Source organism: Manis javanica, chromosome 5 (genome assembly GCF_040802235.1).
Source record: "Manis javanica isolate MJ-LG chromosome 5, MJ_LKY, whole genome shotgun sequence".
Taxonomy (NCBI): domain Eukaryota; kingdom Metazoa; phylum Chordata; class Mammalia; order Pholidota; family Manidae; genus Manis; species Manis javanica.
Window position 1 is genome coordinate 14,312,347 of NC_133160.1, and position 15,937 is coordinate 14,328,283.

Below are 15,937 nucleotides of genomic sequence, written 5' to 3' on the forward strand. Positions count from 1 at the left end.
GTGGCCTTGGGCAAACCTTTTCCCTTTGAGCCCTTTTCCATTTCTGTAAAAGAAGATACTCAAAGATACTTCTACAGCTTTTTCCAATCAAATATTCTAGGCTTACAAACTCTACAGGTACTTATATTCCCAGGTAAATGTTCTCCTACATTAGTTATTTGTATATCATTGTCATCATTATTTTCCATGTGCATACCACCTGTACTGTTATATATATAAGTAAATAATTTTTCAAATTTTTTTCTTTAAATGGCCTCTTGACAAATTGACAAAGGAAAATTTACATCACTGCTTAAATGGAAATCCAGCATTGCTTGGTAGAAATGGAACAATTTCTGCAAACATGCATGCACACAAACCCTAGAACAAAGCAGTGTTATTTTACCACATATGTTACCTTTTGGAGAGATTTGGGAAATGAAGCCTTCACTCTGTTAAAAAGGGAAATAAGTATGTTAGGTAGATACTTTATAGTCTCCAACTTTCTCTTTGGTTTGGACAGGATTTCTCTGCCCTTCATGTAACCTAGTGTCATGTTCAACACACTAAGATGTATCCCAAATGGTTTCCATATTTTAGGAAACGATACTCATCTTTCCCTTATTAACGTGGACTCATCTTTCAGTTCTCAGAATAACTATAAATTCCGCAGAAAAGCCTTCCAGGACAGCCCTACCCCACAACTGACTTTTCTCTTACATGGTAGGCATTAACCTTTTGTTGAAAGACTCCCTCACACAACTTCATAACACTTATGACGATGTAATGTTCCTTGTCAGTCTCTTCTTAACTTGGCCATAAATTCTTGGACACTTCTGTACCCCTGAGCTTGTGATGTGAACATCCACTACGGAGTTGCTTATGTCAGGTTTGCCTGCTTTCGCGCTGACTGCCTCTAAACATAGCCCACCTTAAAAGGCGGGCCGGTGAACGCCCGAACCAGATAACGCCATATGTGGACTCTCCCCTTATCTCTGACCCCCCCGATAGATGGACTGGACTATATACAGGACTGGACACGATGCCCGTGGCAAGCTTGTTCCAGAGGTCCCTGACACCAGACGACGGACGTGTGCTCCGAGGCTTGCTCCTGCCCATCAGCCCGTGCCCCTGCTCCATCACGGATTCCTCGCTCCACTGAACCTGTCTCCGTTGCATCGCCTTCCCTAAGGTGGAGCTCGCTCGACACCCCTGGAGGAAGAGGCAGATTGGGATAGCCCGGTTCCCAACCACCCGCCGTGACCGGTGTGAGATGTACTGATCCGTGATGTGTGAGTCCCTCTTTTGAGTGTTGGGTGGAAGGGAAGTGCAAAATAAACCGTGTGATTCATACGACGTTAAGGGTGTTAAGTTCCTTATTCCACCGCTCTGTGGATCCATACTTCCTGGCCCGCTCACCTCATCTAGTCATAAAATGGGCTCCTAACGAATACGAACGAGGGGAAGGAATTAAGTTTCCACAGCTCCTGGAGCCCCAGGCAGGCTTAGCCCCACCTTCCTCTTCTGCCCCAACGGGTTTAGCTACACCTCCTTCCTCTGTTCGCAGATGATTTAGCCCCGCCTTTTCCATTCGCCTGAGGCCGGTTTAGCTCCGCCTCCTCCTTCCGCGGCCTCTGATTGAGCTCCTTCTTCTTCTTCTGCCAATGACAGGTGCCCTCTCGCAGCTGCGCCGGGAGCAATGGGCGGGGCGGCGCAATGACGCAAGTATCGCGTTTTCGGCCCGAGGAACCGCCGCGTTTCTGAGGAGACACCGCAAGTGGCAGTTACCACCAAACTAGAACCTGCACTGTCGGCCGCCTCCCTCACCAGCGTCACCATGGGGGCTGTGCTGGGCGCCTTCTCCCTCGCTAGCTGGGTGAGTTCGGGAGCTGGTGTCTGATTTCAGGCCTGTCGTTTTGGGGAGCGCGATAGGGTGCCTCAAGCCCAGACCCCGAGGGGCCTTGGCCCCGGAATCCAGGAGGTCAGGGGCACCGGGCCTGGGCTGTAGAGGGGATCACGGAGCCCGGGGCCAAAATCCGCGGTGCCCTGCGCGCCCCCCACCGTCCCGGTCGGGATCTGGCGGCTCGCCTTCCGGGTTTGTGGAAGAACGGAGGGGGCCAGGGGCCAGGCCTTCATTGTTTACAATTTCGATAGCCCCGCCTCCGCGAGCCTTCCGGCCGCGGGGTCCCTCGACTTCCTGGGGGGGGGGGGGGGGGGGCCCTGGTTCCTTTCGAAGAACCTTCTTAACAGTGGCGTCATTTAATTTCTGGGGGCTTAAATAGTATTCTTATCCCATAGCATGGGATATGCCAGTGTTACAGAGTACGTGGCGGAGCTGGGATTTTAGCTGAGGCCTATCTGCAGCTCTGATGCAAGAGAAAGGCCTTGTGGTTTACTATTCAAAATGTCCAGAACATTTTAGACCTTGTACAAGACATTTATCTCTTCCCGTGAAATAAGGATAATCACCCCCTGATTCCTTGCCTCGAGAGCCGTCGTGAGGATAAAATGAATAAATAGGTTGAATCACTTTGTAGATTGTAAACGCTGTTATTTTAAAAGGTAATTTTAAGATCTGTGAGAGACTGTGCTGAGTTCCCTAATATACTTGGAAGATTCCTTGAAATATTTTGTTATCTTAATTCCCCAACTGACTTAATTGACCAGGGACTCAGTCTCAGCTCATTACACTACCATTTCTTAAGGACAGAGTGTATTTTCCATCCTTTAAGGTTGTTGAGCTCAAGTCAAGGGTGTTTTGTCATTTACAAGTTCTTGGAGAGCAGTGGCTTTCCAAATTTTTTTACTTTTATCCAAAGTAGGAAATAAATTTTACATAGATGACTTAATACATCCCTTAAGACATGTTTCCTGAAATAATTCTTACCATTACCATGCTGTACAATTTTTCTATCATGTTAAAAAATAATCTTGGTCAATTGATTTTGACAACCCACTAATGGGTCAAACACAACTATTTAAAATAGATTTAGGAAAAGTATAGTTAAGGAGGTCACTAATTAAGGAGTAAATTTGTAATTTGAAACAAAAGATGTCTGTCTTCTAATAACCTGAAACATATTTTGGCTTTGATGTAAAGCTAAGACTTGCTGCCAGTAGAACATTTATACCTATAAATTGCTTTTATATATTTTTAATACCTTTTGTTCAGTAGAAACAGCAAGGAATTAGTGTGCCAGAGGATGGAATGCATGAGAGGAAGACTAATAGCAAATGAAGTCAGAAAGGTAGAAAAGAGCCAAATCATGTAAATAGCCACTGTACCATTTTGTAGGCCAATTTAAGGATTTTTACTCTTTGGCTTTCACTCTTCAGTGATGTTGGGATCCAACACAGAAAAGAGTAATGATATGGTCTGACCTGTGTTTTAAGAAAGGTGCTGTGTGGAAAATAGATGGTAGGAAAGAAAGGGTAAAGCAGGGTAGGGAGAGAATAAGCTTTTCTTCCACCCTCTGAGGGGTTAATGGTTGGGGGGCCTGTGAATTAAACTGAGAAAAGACAGATTAGCAAAAGAAAACAGTTTAATGTGTAGGTGCAACACACATACATGAAGGAATGCTCAGTGATGAATAACTCCAAGGAGTGGTTAGAATACAGGGTTTATAGTCCTTCCTAGGGTTTCGGAAAGGAAGGAGAGAGCAGGGCTTCTGTGGCAAGAACAAATCTGTTTCTTTAGGAAAGACAAATGAATTTTTAGAACAAATATGATATAAGAGTTTGTGATAACCCTTGTATATGTAGGTGCAGGCACCTTTTTGTTTTCTTCATGGCCATAAAACCCCCTTGAGAGAGAGTTAATGGCAGCCTCATTTCCCAGATGTTGCTGCCTTCAGTCAGAAGAGGAAAGCCCCAAGGTTTATTTTCCTGCTTTTGTTGAATCTCAGATATCTTCATTTTATTAAAATAATCTTGGTATCAATTCTGGGTTCCAAATGGATTGCTCCAGCAGTGAGACAGGAGCCACTGAATTTGATCCCAGTGAGAGGTGATGGTAGTGGCTTGGACCAACATGACAGCTAAAGATGCTATCAAAGTGGTCAGATCTAGATGTATGTTGAGGGTGGAACAATGTGCTGACAGATGGAATAAGGGTTTTGGAAAAAGAGAAGGCATCAAGGATGACTCCAGCTTTTGACGTGAGCAGCAGGATAGAATTGTCATTTAGAGAGAGAGGGAAATGGGATCACATATAGTAGGACAGGTTTGGTTTTTTCCACCGATTGAGTACCTACTGTGCAAAGGTGCAAGAGGTAATACTAGCTGGTCCCCCCTCAAGGTACTTAAATTCTCATGACAGTTATAAATAAGTTAAGTAGGTGTATTGGTTTGCTAGGGGTGGATAATAAAACACCACAAACTGGGGGGTTTAAACAACAGAATGTATTGTTTCACAGTTTGTAGGCTTGAAGTCCATGATTAAGGTGTCAGCAGGATTGGTTCCTTCTGAGGGTGTTGAGGGAGGATCTGTTCCCCCCATGCCACTTCCTTAGCCCCTGGTGTTTTGCTACAAGTCTGGTGTTCCTTGCCTTGTAGATCTCTGCCTTCAGTCTTCACTTAGTGTTCTTTTTGTATTGCATGTCTGTGTCCAAATTTCTCCTTTTTATGACACCAGTGCCCACTCTTCTCCATTATTACATCGTTTTAGCCAATTCTATCTGCAGTGACCCCAATCCCAAATAAGATCACATTCTGAGACACTGGGGATTAACACCTCAACATATGGATTTGGAGGGGGACACAATTCAATTCAACCCATAACAAACAGTATTTAGTAGGCCAGAAAAATATATTAGCTAAAAGGAGTCACGAGTGTGAGAGTGCAGACAAAATAAACCTGAAGCAATCAGTGTCATTGATTCTGGCTGGAAAACCTCTACTTCTGTCTGCAGCCAGGTACAGACTTCTCCAAATATTAGTGACTACCATGACAGACTGAGCCCCTACTATGTTAGGTAATATGCTGGGTACTATATTCCTGACACTGTCTTGTTCTTCACATAGTCACTCTGTTTGTGTAGGTGTTACGCCCATTTTTACAGATGAGAAAAGTAGGCTTTTTAAGTAACTTAGCAGCTTGCTCCAAATCACACAAAACCATGGCATTGTCCACAGAAAGTACCATTGAAAAAAGTAAAGATTCATACTGGGACTGTGCTTTCAGATCAGAATCCCTGGGTTGTACCAGCTTCTGCTGATGATTCTGAATTAGCCTATCCTTGTAATGTGACTTGATAATGCCAGTCTGTCAGAGCAATTCAAGTGGTTTCTAGTAAAGCATATATAAGAATGACTCAGATTATGCCCTTTCATCCAGAATGCTCATTAGATTTTAGCTGACCCTGTATCCAGGTTCTTTTATTTCTTTTAATTGAGGCAAAATTCACATAACTAAATTAACTATTTTAATGTGTGTAATAATTCAGTGACATTTAACGCATTCACAGTGTTATGCTGTCATCACATTTGTTTAGTTCCAGAACATTTTCATCGCCCCAAAGGGAAACCTGATAACCATTAAGCAGTCACTCCCTTCTTCCTCAGAACTCTGGAACCACTAATCTGCTTTCTGTGCATTTACCTATTCTGAATGTTTCACGTAAATGAAATCATACAATATGTGAGCTTTTGTGTCTGGCTTCTTTCACTTAGCATGACCTTCCTAGGTTCACTCATGTGCCAGGTATCCATACTTCCTTCATTTTTATGGCTTAGTAATATTACATTGTGTGAATGCACCACATTTTACCTATTCATTCATCATTTGGTGGATGTGTGGTTTGTTTCTCCCTTTTGGCAAATAGTGCTTTGGACATTCATGTACGACTTTTATTTGAATACCGGTTTCAGTTCTTGGGGTGTATGTTTAGAAGTGGACTTGCTGGGTCATATGGTAATTCTATGTTTAACTTTTTGAGGAATCTCCAGGTTACTCTTGAATGGAGCTAAATGGCTCTTGCTACCATTATTTATAAGGGTTTCCATGTAATGTTTGCTTTATGCTGTAATATCAGATTTGGTAACAAAGAGTCTCAGTAACTAGCAAGTGGAATTAATTCTCAATGTTAAGATTTTTTTTAAATAAAATAAGGTGTGCATTTGAATATAACATTTATTGGGCTCTTACGATGTTTTAGGCACTGTGTTGAGTTACTCATTTTATCCAACAGTGTCCGAGGGACAAAGATTCTTTTATTGAGTCTGTTTTACAGATGGAGAAACCAGCTTAGATATGAACTTACTGAAATGAAGTGACAGACATAATATTGACTCCAGAGCCCATGCTTTTACCACTTCCTCTTAGCCATATTCTCTCCGTTATAACTGTCAAAGCCTGGTTTGCCTCCTCTTCTATTCGGTGACCCTTTGTCCTGAAGGAGTCCACTGACGGAGGTCTCCAATGGGTGCGGTATGCTTATTGCAGGTTCCATGCCTCTGCAGTGGTGCCTCGTGTTTGCTGTGTAGTTGCTGTCCCAACAGTAAGAATTCCAGCGTGACTCGCCTCATCTATGCTTTCATTCTCCTCCTGGGCACTGTTGTATCCTGTATCATGCTGGGGGAATGGACGGAAACTCCGCTGAAGAAGGTAAGTAGAAGTAACAGTAGCCTGAATGTACTGATTATTTTTATTATTTTTTATATTTTGCAAAATTTTGGTTGAAATTAATGTTCTTATTTCTTCACTGCCAGGTTCATTGTAATTGCTGGGTTTTCTTAAATTACATTTGGGTATAGTCAGAACACAGAATATGAGGGTATTAGTCCTTTTCTAGAAATAAAGGGAGTCATGGGCAGTATCCTCAGGCTCTAGTCTAACACCAGAGAGAAGGACACTAAAAGAGTAGCCCTAAAATGTTATCTTTCCATGTAGGTTTACCATTTAAGCTTTTAACTAGACTAGCCTGTCCCCTTTGGAAGGAGTGAGTTGTACCATGAGAATTTATGGGGAGATGGGAGATAGCCTCATCAGCAGAAGAGAGCACCTCACTTTTGTTTTCAAAATGCAGGTGGTTTATACTATTTGGTGACAAGATTATAAGTGAATTGGTAGGCGAAGAGAAGAAACCCACAGGCTAGTCTTGAGTGGTTGAAATAGTCAGTTTTATAAATCTGGTCTTTCCTGTGGTATAGAATTTTCTCCGTTTAAATGTGGATATTGCTATAGCATTGAAATTGCTTTTTCCAGATTCCTGGATTCTGTGAAGGGGGATTTAAAATCAAGGTGACTGATCTAAAGGTGGATAAAGATTGCAATGTGCTGGTTGGTTTTAAAGCTGTCTATCGGATCAACTTTGCCTTGGCCATCTTTTTCTTTGTCTTCTCTCTACTCATGGTAAAAGTAAAAACGAGTAAAGATCCCAGAGCAGCAGTGCACAATGGGTACGTGAGACCTACTTTGTTATATTCTATTTATGTTGTTATATTATGGTATGGCACCTCCCCTTCAGCAGTTAATATTGCCATTCTGATGGAAGCAGTAGAATATGTGAGTCAGTGAATGACCCAGTTGTATTTCTGACCTTTTACCCATGTTAAGTTATTTCAGTGTCATTTTCAGTCGGAGCCCTGTGGCATGGGGGGTGTGGAGGGAATGAGGAGAGTCTTGTCTTTTTTAATATCTTTGCTCAAGTTCCTAGGTTTTTTTTAACTAAACTCCTATGAAACAGTTGAAGTACTATATACTAGGCACTACACAGAACCATACACATTTTTTATTCTTTCTATTGATAAAAGACAAAGATGTACCTGATATATTTTTAAAGTATACAGAGAGATAAGCACTGAATATATTTGGGCCACTTATTTACATATTCTGTTGTTTCCCATTCTTGACCCAAGGATCTCCTTTTACATAATAATTCTCATTTGAAGACTGAACGTTTTGTAAATTTTCTATGTATTATAGTCCCATTTTTACAAATACAGTAATTGAATTTCAGCGAGGTGAAATAAAAAAAAATTGCCTGAGATTTTTCAGTCAGTGAACTTTGGAGCTAGGTTTGAAACTCAGGTCAGGCCAGTTGCAAAGCCTTATTCTTTCCACTCTGCCAATCAAGATATCTTTAAAGATTGGAGACTGAAAACCAGGTTTGGTCCTAGCTTTGCCAGTGGTGAACTGTGTGATGGTGGGCAAGGCACTTATATCCTATCTTGTAAAAGAAGGATTAGGTGATAACTCTTTAGCAGATCTAATAGTTAATTGCTCTATATTTAGCTAATAGTTCAGGACTGTCCAGAATTCTAGAAAAAATAAAATCCTATCTTTAAGTACTAAAGTAGGGAAATTCTTAAGTTACATGTTTCTTATCATGAATGTGAATGATTTATTCTCTGTGCTTATGTTTGTCCTTCAATTGTATGAAATACTGAATAAGGTGGCTTCATGTCAAATGAAGAAATAAGCCCAGACAGTTGTGTTGGAAATGCTACTAAGCCTTTACTTTTACATTTCAGAAGTTTGTTTTTTCCTCAGTGTAAGGGTGAAAATTTACATTTCACAAATGCACCTTTATATTTTATTTAGGTTTTGGTTCTTCAAAATTGCCGCCATTGTTGGTATCATGGTTGGATCTTTCTACATCCCTGGGGGCCCTTTTACCACAGGTATGGCTCACTAATGGCTGGCTAAGTATAATATATAAAAGTCTATAAATGATTGAGATAAAGCTGCATTTTTAATTACTGATTTTGTAGAACTAGCCATTAAATGAGGTGGAATCCAATTATATGACTTGGTACTAATACTTAGATACTAATTGATTGACTGAAGCCAGAAGGCATTCAGCCCACTTCGCAGCTGTTCTAGAGCCATATGTTAATTGTTTGCCAATTTTTTAATACACTTTCTCACATGGTAATACAAAGTTAATTGGAGATTTGGCCAACATAAGGACTTGTAATTCATGTGCTCTACTCTCCCTTTCGTAACCTGCTTACTTGCCGTTGCATCAAGTGATATCTGTGGATTTCCACTGTGTGTTTTCCCCCCCATAAAGGGAAAGGGCTTGTAGTACCATTGGGATGTCAGATCTTAGGCTCCCCTTGGCACAGGCTAGAACAAGTTTTAAAAGGTCTGAAACCCAACTGAACACTGTTTAGAATTGGAACAATCTTGGTGTACTGCTGGAGACAGAGTATGTCTTCACCAACTCACCTCTCTGTTACTTGAATTGAAATCTTTTTAGAATGTTGGACTAACTTTCTGAAATGTTACTTCTGTGGTAAAGAATAACTTTGTTCTTTTGGTTTATAGCTTGCTTTTTTATTGGTATGGGAGGGGCCTTCTTCTTCATCCTCATCCAGCTGGTGCTGTTGGTAGACTTGGCCCACTCTTGGAATGAATCATGGGTAAATCGAAAGGAAGAAGGAAACCCGAGGTGCTGGTATGCTGGTAGGTATTTGATTTAAACTCACCTATGAGAGCCATACTGCATTATGCTGCATTAAACACCGTGTATAATAAAAATCTCCATTGATTGAAATGTATAAACTCCCAGTGTAGGGCTGACTTTTTAAAAACTGTAATTTCCCAGTTGAGTCATTTCTGAGTTGTATGCAGTACTGGACAGGAGTAGCCCAGGTAATATAAATCATTGGATTCTCCCAGTTAATATATTTTGAGATTTGTAATGTAACTAGATGTGGTTAGATAAGGAAAAACAGTTGTTTTTAGTAACAGTTCTGGTTTTGATTTCCTTGTTCCCATGGACAGGGGATTCAGATGGGTTCTGTATGTGGGACAGCTGCCCATACACCTCAGGCAGATAAAGCATAACTTGGGGATATTGTGGTTCAGTTGCAGACCACTGCGATAAAGTGAATCAAGTGAATTTTTTGGTTTCCCAGTGCATGTAAAAGTTAAGTTTATACTGTACTGTAATTTATTAAGTGTGCAGTAGCGTTATGTCTAGGAAAACATTGTATAAAAAAGTAATTTATTGCTAAAAAAGAATCGTCAAGCTTTCAGTGAGTCATGATCACTGATCACAGATCACCATAGCAAATATAGTAATGGAAAAGTTTCATAAATTGAGAATTACCAAAATGTGACACAGAGATACAAAGTGAGCAAATGCTGTTGGAAAAATGGTGCCAGTAGACTTGCTCAGTGCAGGGTTGCCATAGACCTTCAATTTGTAAAAAATGCAATTATCTGCTAAATATCAGTAAAGCAAAGTGCAATAAATAGAGGTGTGCCTGTAAAGGTAAACAGTCCTTACTCCCTTAATCAGAGTGTCACCCCATGCCCCTGGTAAAAGCTTTCTGGTGGGAGAAGGGAAATTAACATTTCTAAGTTGAGAATAGAATTTTTAGCCTGTCATAACTGGGGGAGGGACATTGGAGCCCTCTACTTAATTAGGGTCAATGACCCAGCCATAACTCATTTTTTTAAATAATAGTTGAAAGTCTTTGCTGCTGTTCTTCTCCCATTATATGAGTACGATGTTCAGTGTCAAGAACTCGAAAAGCCAGTAAGTTAAAAAGAAAACAAATTCCCTTATAATTCCAGTGTCCAGTAATTATTATTCACTGTTAATATATTAGTCTATATCCTTTCAGTCTTTTTTCTATGTGTATATATACATCTATGTAAAGAGAGGAAATAACATCATTGAAAAATATGTGTGAGATGTTTTGTATTTTATATTTTAAATGTATTACACATTTGAGTAGTTTGACTATTTTTAAAACTTAGGAATAGTTTGTGAATGTTTGGCTACAGTACAGCAATCAATGCCAAATAATATATCTTTAGGCAAATTTCTGATTATTTTCCTAGAATAAATTCTCAGAAGTTGCAGAAGTAAAAGAGTGAAAGGGTATGGATATGGATGTGTAAATGCTTTTAGTATATATTATCAAATTGTTTCATTTTCTTTTCATCTTATTTAGCTTGCTTTTTAAATGAAAAAAAGAAAAAAACAGACCCCCAAAATACTATGTTCACCATAAACAACACTGATAGAACTTTATAAAGAATTAAAAAATATATATAAATGATAAAACATGCAAATCTCCACCTACCTGAAACCCACTTTCCTTTCCAGATGTAACCACTATTACTGGACCTTTATGTATTCACATACCCATGTTTTTGTATTTAAATGTAAATAGGTTCATTCTATATATTGTTCTGTGACTTGCTCTTTTCACTTACTGTATAATGAGTTTATTCCATTCAGTCAATATAGTATGTCTTACCCATTTAATAGTTGCATGGTATTGCAGTCTATATAGTTCTGTGGTGTCCCATGGCATAGTATACCATAATTTATTTGACCGTTCCCCTATTTTTGGTCACTTTGTAATGACTATTTCAGCAAAATACTTTAAAAATTGTCTTTACCATTTATCATTGCAGGTTGAGAATCCTGAAACTCCTTCTTTACTTCTCTCTAAAAAATAATTTATTTTCTGCCTGTTTGCTTCTCTTTTCTGTAATTCATTTTGGATCACTATACTCTACCAGAATTTAATAATGAACTTCAGACTTGCCATACTTTGGAGCAACTAAAAATAGAGAAATCTTTTATGTTTACATGGAAAAACATAAAGAACTATGCTAGTAACTTTGTATACATTATCATTTTATAGTAACATATACATCATTTAATTTTAAACATGCAAAATTCATTTAGATTATAAGTAGAAACTAGTTTTCTCAAATAAGTTTGTGCTTTGAATGAAATATAAGTTAATTGAGCTCAACATTGTTACAATTTTCATGTTTTCTAATTTTCAATTACACAGCTAACTGTTGGTTATGCATGTGAAAAGAAAGGAACATTATTTTAGATATTTGAAAAAATCAAATGAGCCACTTTCCCACAATGATGTGGTGTCATTGTGATATGAAGCGGGGTTTAGGTAGCTAGTGACTGCAGAGAAAAACTGCCATGAGATACATCTCTCTCTTCCATTTTCTGCTAACACCATTCCTGGCATTTAGCTTACTGTGAACTGGGGGCCCATTTTGAGGGCACAGGAGTCTTATAGATTCCTAAGAAAAAGCTTATAACGCACCTTTTTTAGCATGTAGTTAGAGTTTACTCTAGCTGGAATGATCAAATGTCTGGTTTTTCAAGCCATGAAATCAACTTAGGTAATCCCAGGAAGTGAACTCAGTTGCTTGGTGAATTTTGGAATTTACCCTTGAGCCAACTCTCAACACATCTGAAACTTCAACCCTGGGAATTCTGTAATCTCACTGTAAATTGTTGACCACCATAAAAGTGAGATAATGCCTCTTTATTTTTATATTGAGGAGAAGAAAGTGGGTCTTCATTATAAAAGTATATTACAATTATAGGCATTCATATTGGTTTCTTTTTTTCTAGCTTTACTGTCTGTCACAAGCATCTCTTATATCCTGTCAATTGTCTTTGTCGCGTTGCTCTACAAACACTACACCAAACCAGATGGCTGCACAGAAAACAAGTTTTTCATCAGTTTTAATCTGATCCTTTGCATTGTGGTTTCTCTTATATCAATCCATCCAAAAATTCAGGTATGGCTGTTTGCTGCTGCTTCTGTGAAAGATTTTTTTTTTCCTGAAAGATTTTTTATTAATGCTAAACTTGTAAAACCTAGGTAATCTTTTTATATGAATGTATGCTCTAATTCATCCACTCATTTTTTAACTACAAAATGTGCCATTGAGTACTTGTATCATAATTATGTGAATAATTTCCCTATCATTAAAAAAAAACTTTGGTGACTTGGGAATTTTTAGCTCTTACAAAATTCTTTATGTCATGAGAGTGATTCTTAGGAATCATTATGTAACCAAGATGTCTTGGAATTAAATGAGAAAAAATAATTGATTTTAATATTAAAAGCAAAACTCATGCCTTCTGAGTTTTATTTAATTACTGTAATATTTAAAACTCATGAAATTTTTAGATATGAAATTTGAAAAAGTGACAAACCTGAAGTTCTAGAGAGATGATGGGTCACCTAGTTAGTAAGCGGCAAAGCTGAGTTCAGACGCCACTGCGCTAAGGGATTAGTAAATCAAAACCTCTGTGTGATATTCAGGAATTTCCAGGGTTGTGAAATACCTTGAGAACCAGTAGTACATGGTTCCTTTTCCTTGGTTCTTTTTTGAGCTAACTTTTAGTGAAAGGTTACTTATCATCTTTGAACTGTCAAACACCATCAGGCTCTCAGTTAATAACAGTTCAGTGGGTTCCAAGGAAGTACACTGGATTTTTAGAAAGTCAGCCCTTTCAATTCCTGTGGTATTGTTTTCTTTTTGATTCCATAGGAACATCAGCCTCGTTCTGGCCTCCTGCAGTCCTCTGTCATCACCCTCTACACCATATACCTCACCTGGTCAGCCATGTGCAATGAACCTGGTAAGGGAATGTCAATAACACAGTCCTTTGAGGAAAAGAAAGGTCCTTTGGCGGGTGCAAAATCTAGAGTTAAAGCTAGTCAAACAAGCTAGCAAACAAAAAACTTCACTTACATGTACAGTGTTCACTGTCTGTTTGTAGATACTTACTTTTAAGTTGTAATCTCGATGTCCATGCATAGCTGACAGCATAAAGGACCACAGTCTTTTGTATAGTCTAGGTTTTTCCCTGGATTAAGAGATTAAGAGCTGGACAAGGCAACATTGTTATGACCCTTTGTAGAATTGTTTTAATTGAATTTTGTTTTGCTATGAAAGGGTCTAGAAGAAACAGCTGTAGGAAATCTTTTGTGGTTATTATCGGATTGTTTCTCACTCATTGAGGTATTCTATGGACTTGTTTTAAAGGAAACAAGTATTGCAGACCTTCCAATGATGACTTCACTTACTTTTATTGTATTCCTGTGTAACTAAAAACAAAATCAGGGATAAATTCTTGGTGCACAAAGCCTTTCTACAACTATAGAATCAGAAAGATCTACCAGTTAAACTTCAAAACCAGTGAAGTCAAGATTGACATTTATGAAATTTGACAAACTAAAACGAAGTCTCTGCTTGCAACACAAATATGTTACTGACAGCTACGTTTCTGGTTCTTTTAAAGTATAGCATTCCCATGTTTTACATCGTGCCTGAATGCAAGCACACCCATCATATCCTTTCTGAGAACAAGATGAGTTAATAACTAAGGATAATAACAAATTCCCATTTTCAGATCGTTCCTGTAACCCTAGACTGTTGAGCATCATTGCACATATGACTGCACCAACCTTGGCTCCTGGAAATTCAACTGCTCTAGTCCCGACTTCTGCTCCATCACCAACAAGTGGGCAGTTTCTGGATACAGAGAATTTTATTGGGCTGATGGTCTTCGTTTTCTGCCTTTTGTCTTCTAGGTAAGTTAAAAAGTACTTAGGACAAGGTTCTCATGAAAGTAAGAGTGAAGAAGCTGTTTTGCTTTCAAAAGGCAGTGCACGAAATTAAAACGATTTACTTTATTGAAAGTCCTTGACTTGCCTTAATTACCCAACGATGTGCATTTCAGTAAATCCTCTCATCAGGTAATTCCTTCCAGCCTTCCAAAGAGATACCTGTTCCTTTGTATAGGGGATAAAGTCCTTACCTGACCCTGGATGAACTAGAATAGTGGCTCTGAAATTGTCTTTTTATCTTTATTTCTTGATCATTGTAAATAACATCTAAACAACTACAGATAACATCTTTAGTTAATTCAAGATCCCAGATATAATCTGTTAGCAGTTTGCAGTCATCCTCATATCCATTTGTATTGCTATTTTGTATATAATAGTGTATGTTACTTTAACAATTTAAAAGTATGAAATATTCAATAAAAACGGGCAAGGATATCAAAATATAAACTAATAACATGAGGGAGAAAAGTATAAAGTAGGAAATGAAAGTATCCTCCCTCCAAACCTGCCTCTTCTGTGGTTAACTAACATTTTGGTACATATTATTTCCAGCTTTTTTCTTTGCTTATAGTTATTGTCTTTCAGTCTATCTGTATCTATATAATTATACATAACTTTATATATATCATTTAATATATAATTTTAAAAATAAATTAGGAACATACTATATAAATACATATACTATTCTGAAATAGGAATTAATCATAATTTGGACAGTTTTCTACAATATTATGTTTTTTTGTTTTTTTTAAAAGCTTAAAATAGGGTTTGGCAAACTAGAACCCTTGGGCTTGCTCCCTATTTTGTGAATTAAGTTTATGGAACACACCTGTATTAATTTGTTTTGATACTGTCTCTGAGTGTTTTTGTTTGTTTTGCTCTTGGACTACCCTTTTTTTCTTTGACATACAATCCACATACCATAAAATTCACCCTTTTAAAGTGTACAATTCAGTAGTTTTTTTCATATATTCACAGGATTGTGTGACCATCAGCACAACCAATTTTAGACTATTTCATTTCCCCCAAAATAAACTACGTACTCATAAGTAGTCAGTCCCCATTCCCCTACCCTCCAGCCCCTGGCAGACACTAATCTCCTTTCTGTTTCAGTAGATTTGCTTACTTAAAGGTTTCATATACATGTATCAGTTCTTAATTTCTTTCTGTTGGAACAAAATATTCCATTGTGTGGAATAATACCACATTTTATTTATGCATTCATCAGTTGATGGATGTTTGGGTTATTTCCACTGTGGGGCTTTCATGAATAATGCTGCTGTGAATATCTATGTACAGTTTTTTGCACAGATGTATCTTTTCACTTCTCTTGGATATATGCAGGAGTACAGTTGCTGGATTGTATGGTACCTGTTTGTTCATCTTTTTGAGGAACTGCCAAAATGTTTTCCAAAGTGGTTACATCATGTTACAGTCCTACCAGCAATTTCATTACCTCCTAATTATATTATAATTGTCTTTATGAGTGTAACCATTCTAGAGGATGTGAAGGGCCACAGCATTGTGGTTTTGGTTTGCATTTCCTTAATGACTAACAAGGTTGAGCATTTAAAAAATGTGCATATTTTGG

The 15,937-nt window shown here is 38.3% G+C and overlaps 1 protein-coding gene across 2 annotated transcripts in view; it reads left to right on the forward strand.

Annotated features, from left to right (window-relative positions):
- Window positions 1–1,684: 1,684 nt before the first annotated feature.
- SERINC3 (serine incorporator 3) overlaps window positions 1,685–15,937 on the forward strand; it is a 29,651-nt gene continuing 15,398 nt past the window's right edge. For both annotated transcript variants that reach the window (XM_017677785.3, XM_017677783.3), the window contains exons 1-8: window positions 1,685–1,855; window positions 6,422–6,583; window positions 7,184–7,377; window positions 8,522–8,601; window positions 9,251–9,388; window positions 12,336–12,505; window positions 13,265–13,355; window positions 14,130–14,310. In XM_017677785.3, the coding sequence (XP_017533274.3) occupies window positions 1,817–1,855; window positions 6,422–6,583; window positions 7,184–7,377; window positions 8,522–8,601; window positions 9,251–9,388; window positions 12,336–12,505; window positions 13,265–13,355; window positions 14,130–14,310 (1,055 nt within the window). In that variant the 5' untranslated portion in view covers window positions 1,685–1,816. The remainder of the gene's footprint in view (window positions 1,856–6,421; window positions 6,584–7,183; window positions 7,378–8,521; window positions 8,602–9,250; window positions 9,389–12,335; window positions 12,506–13,264; window positions 13,356–14,129; window positions 14,311–15,937) is intronic.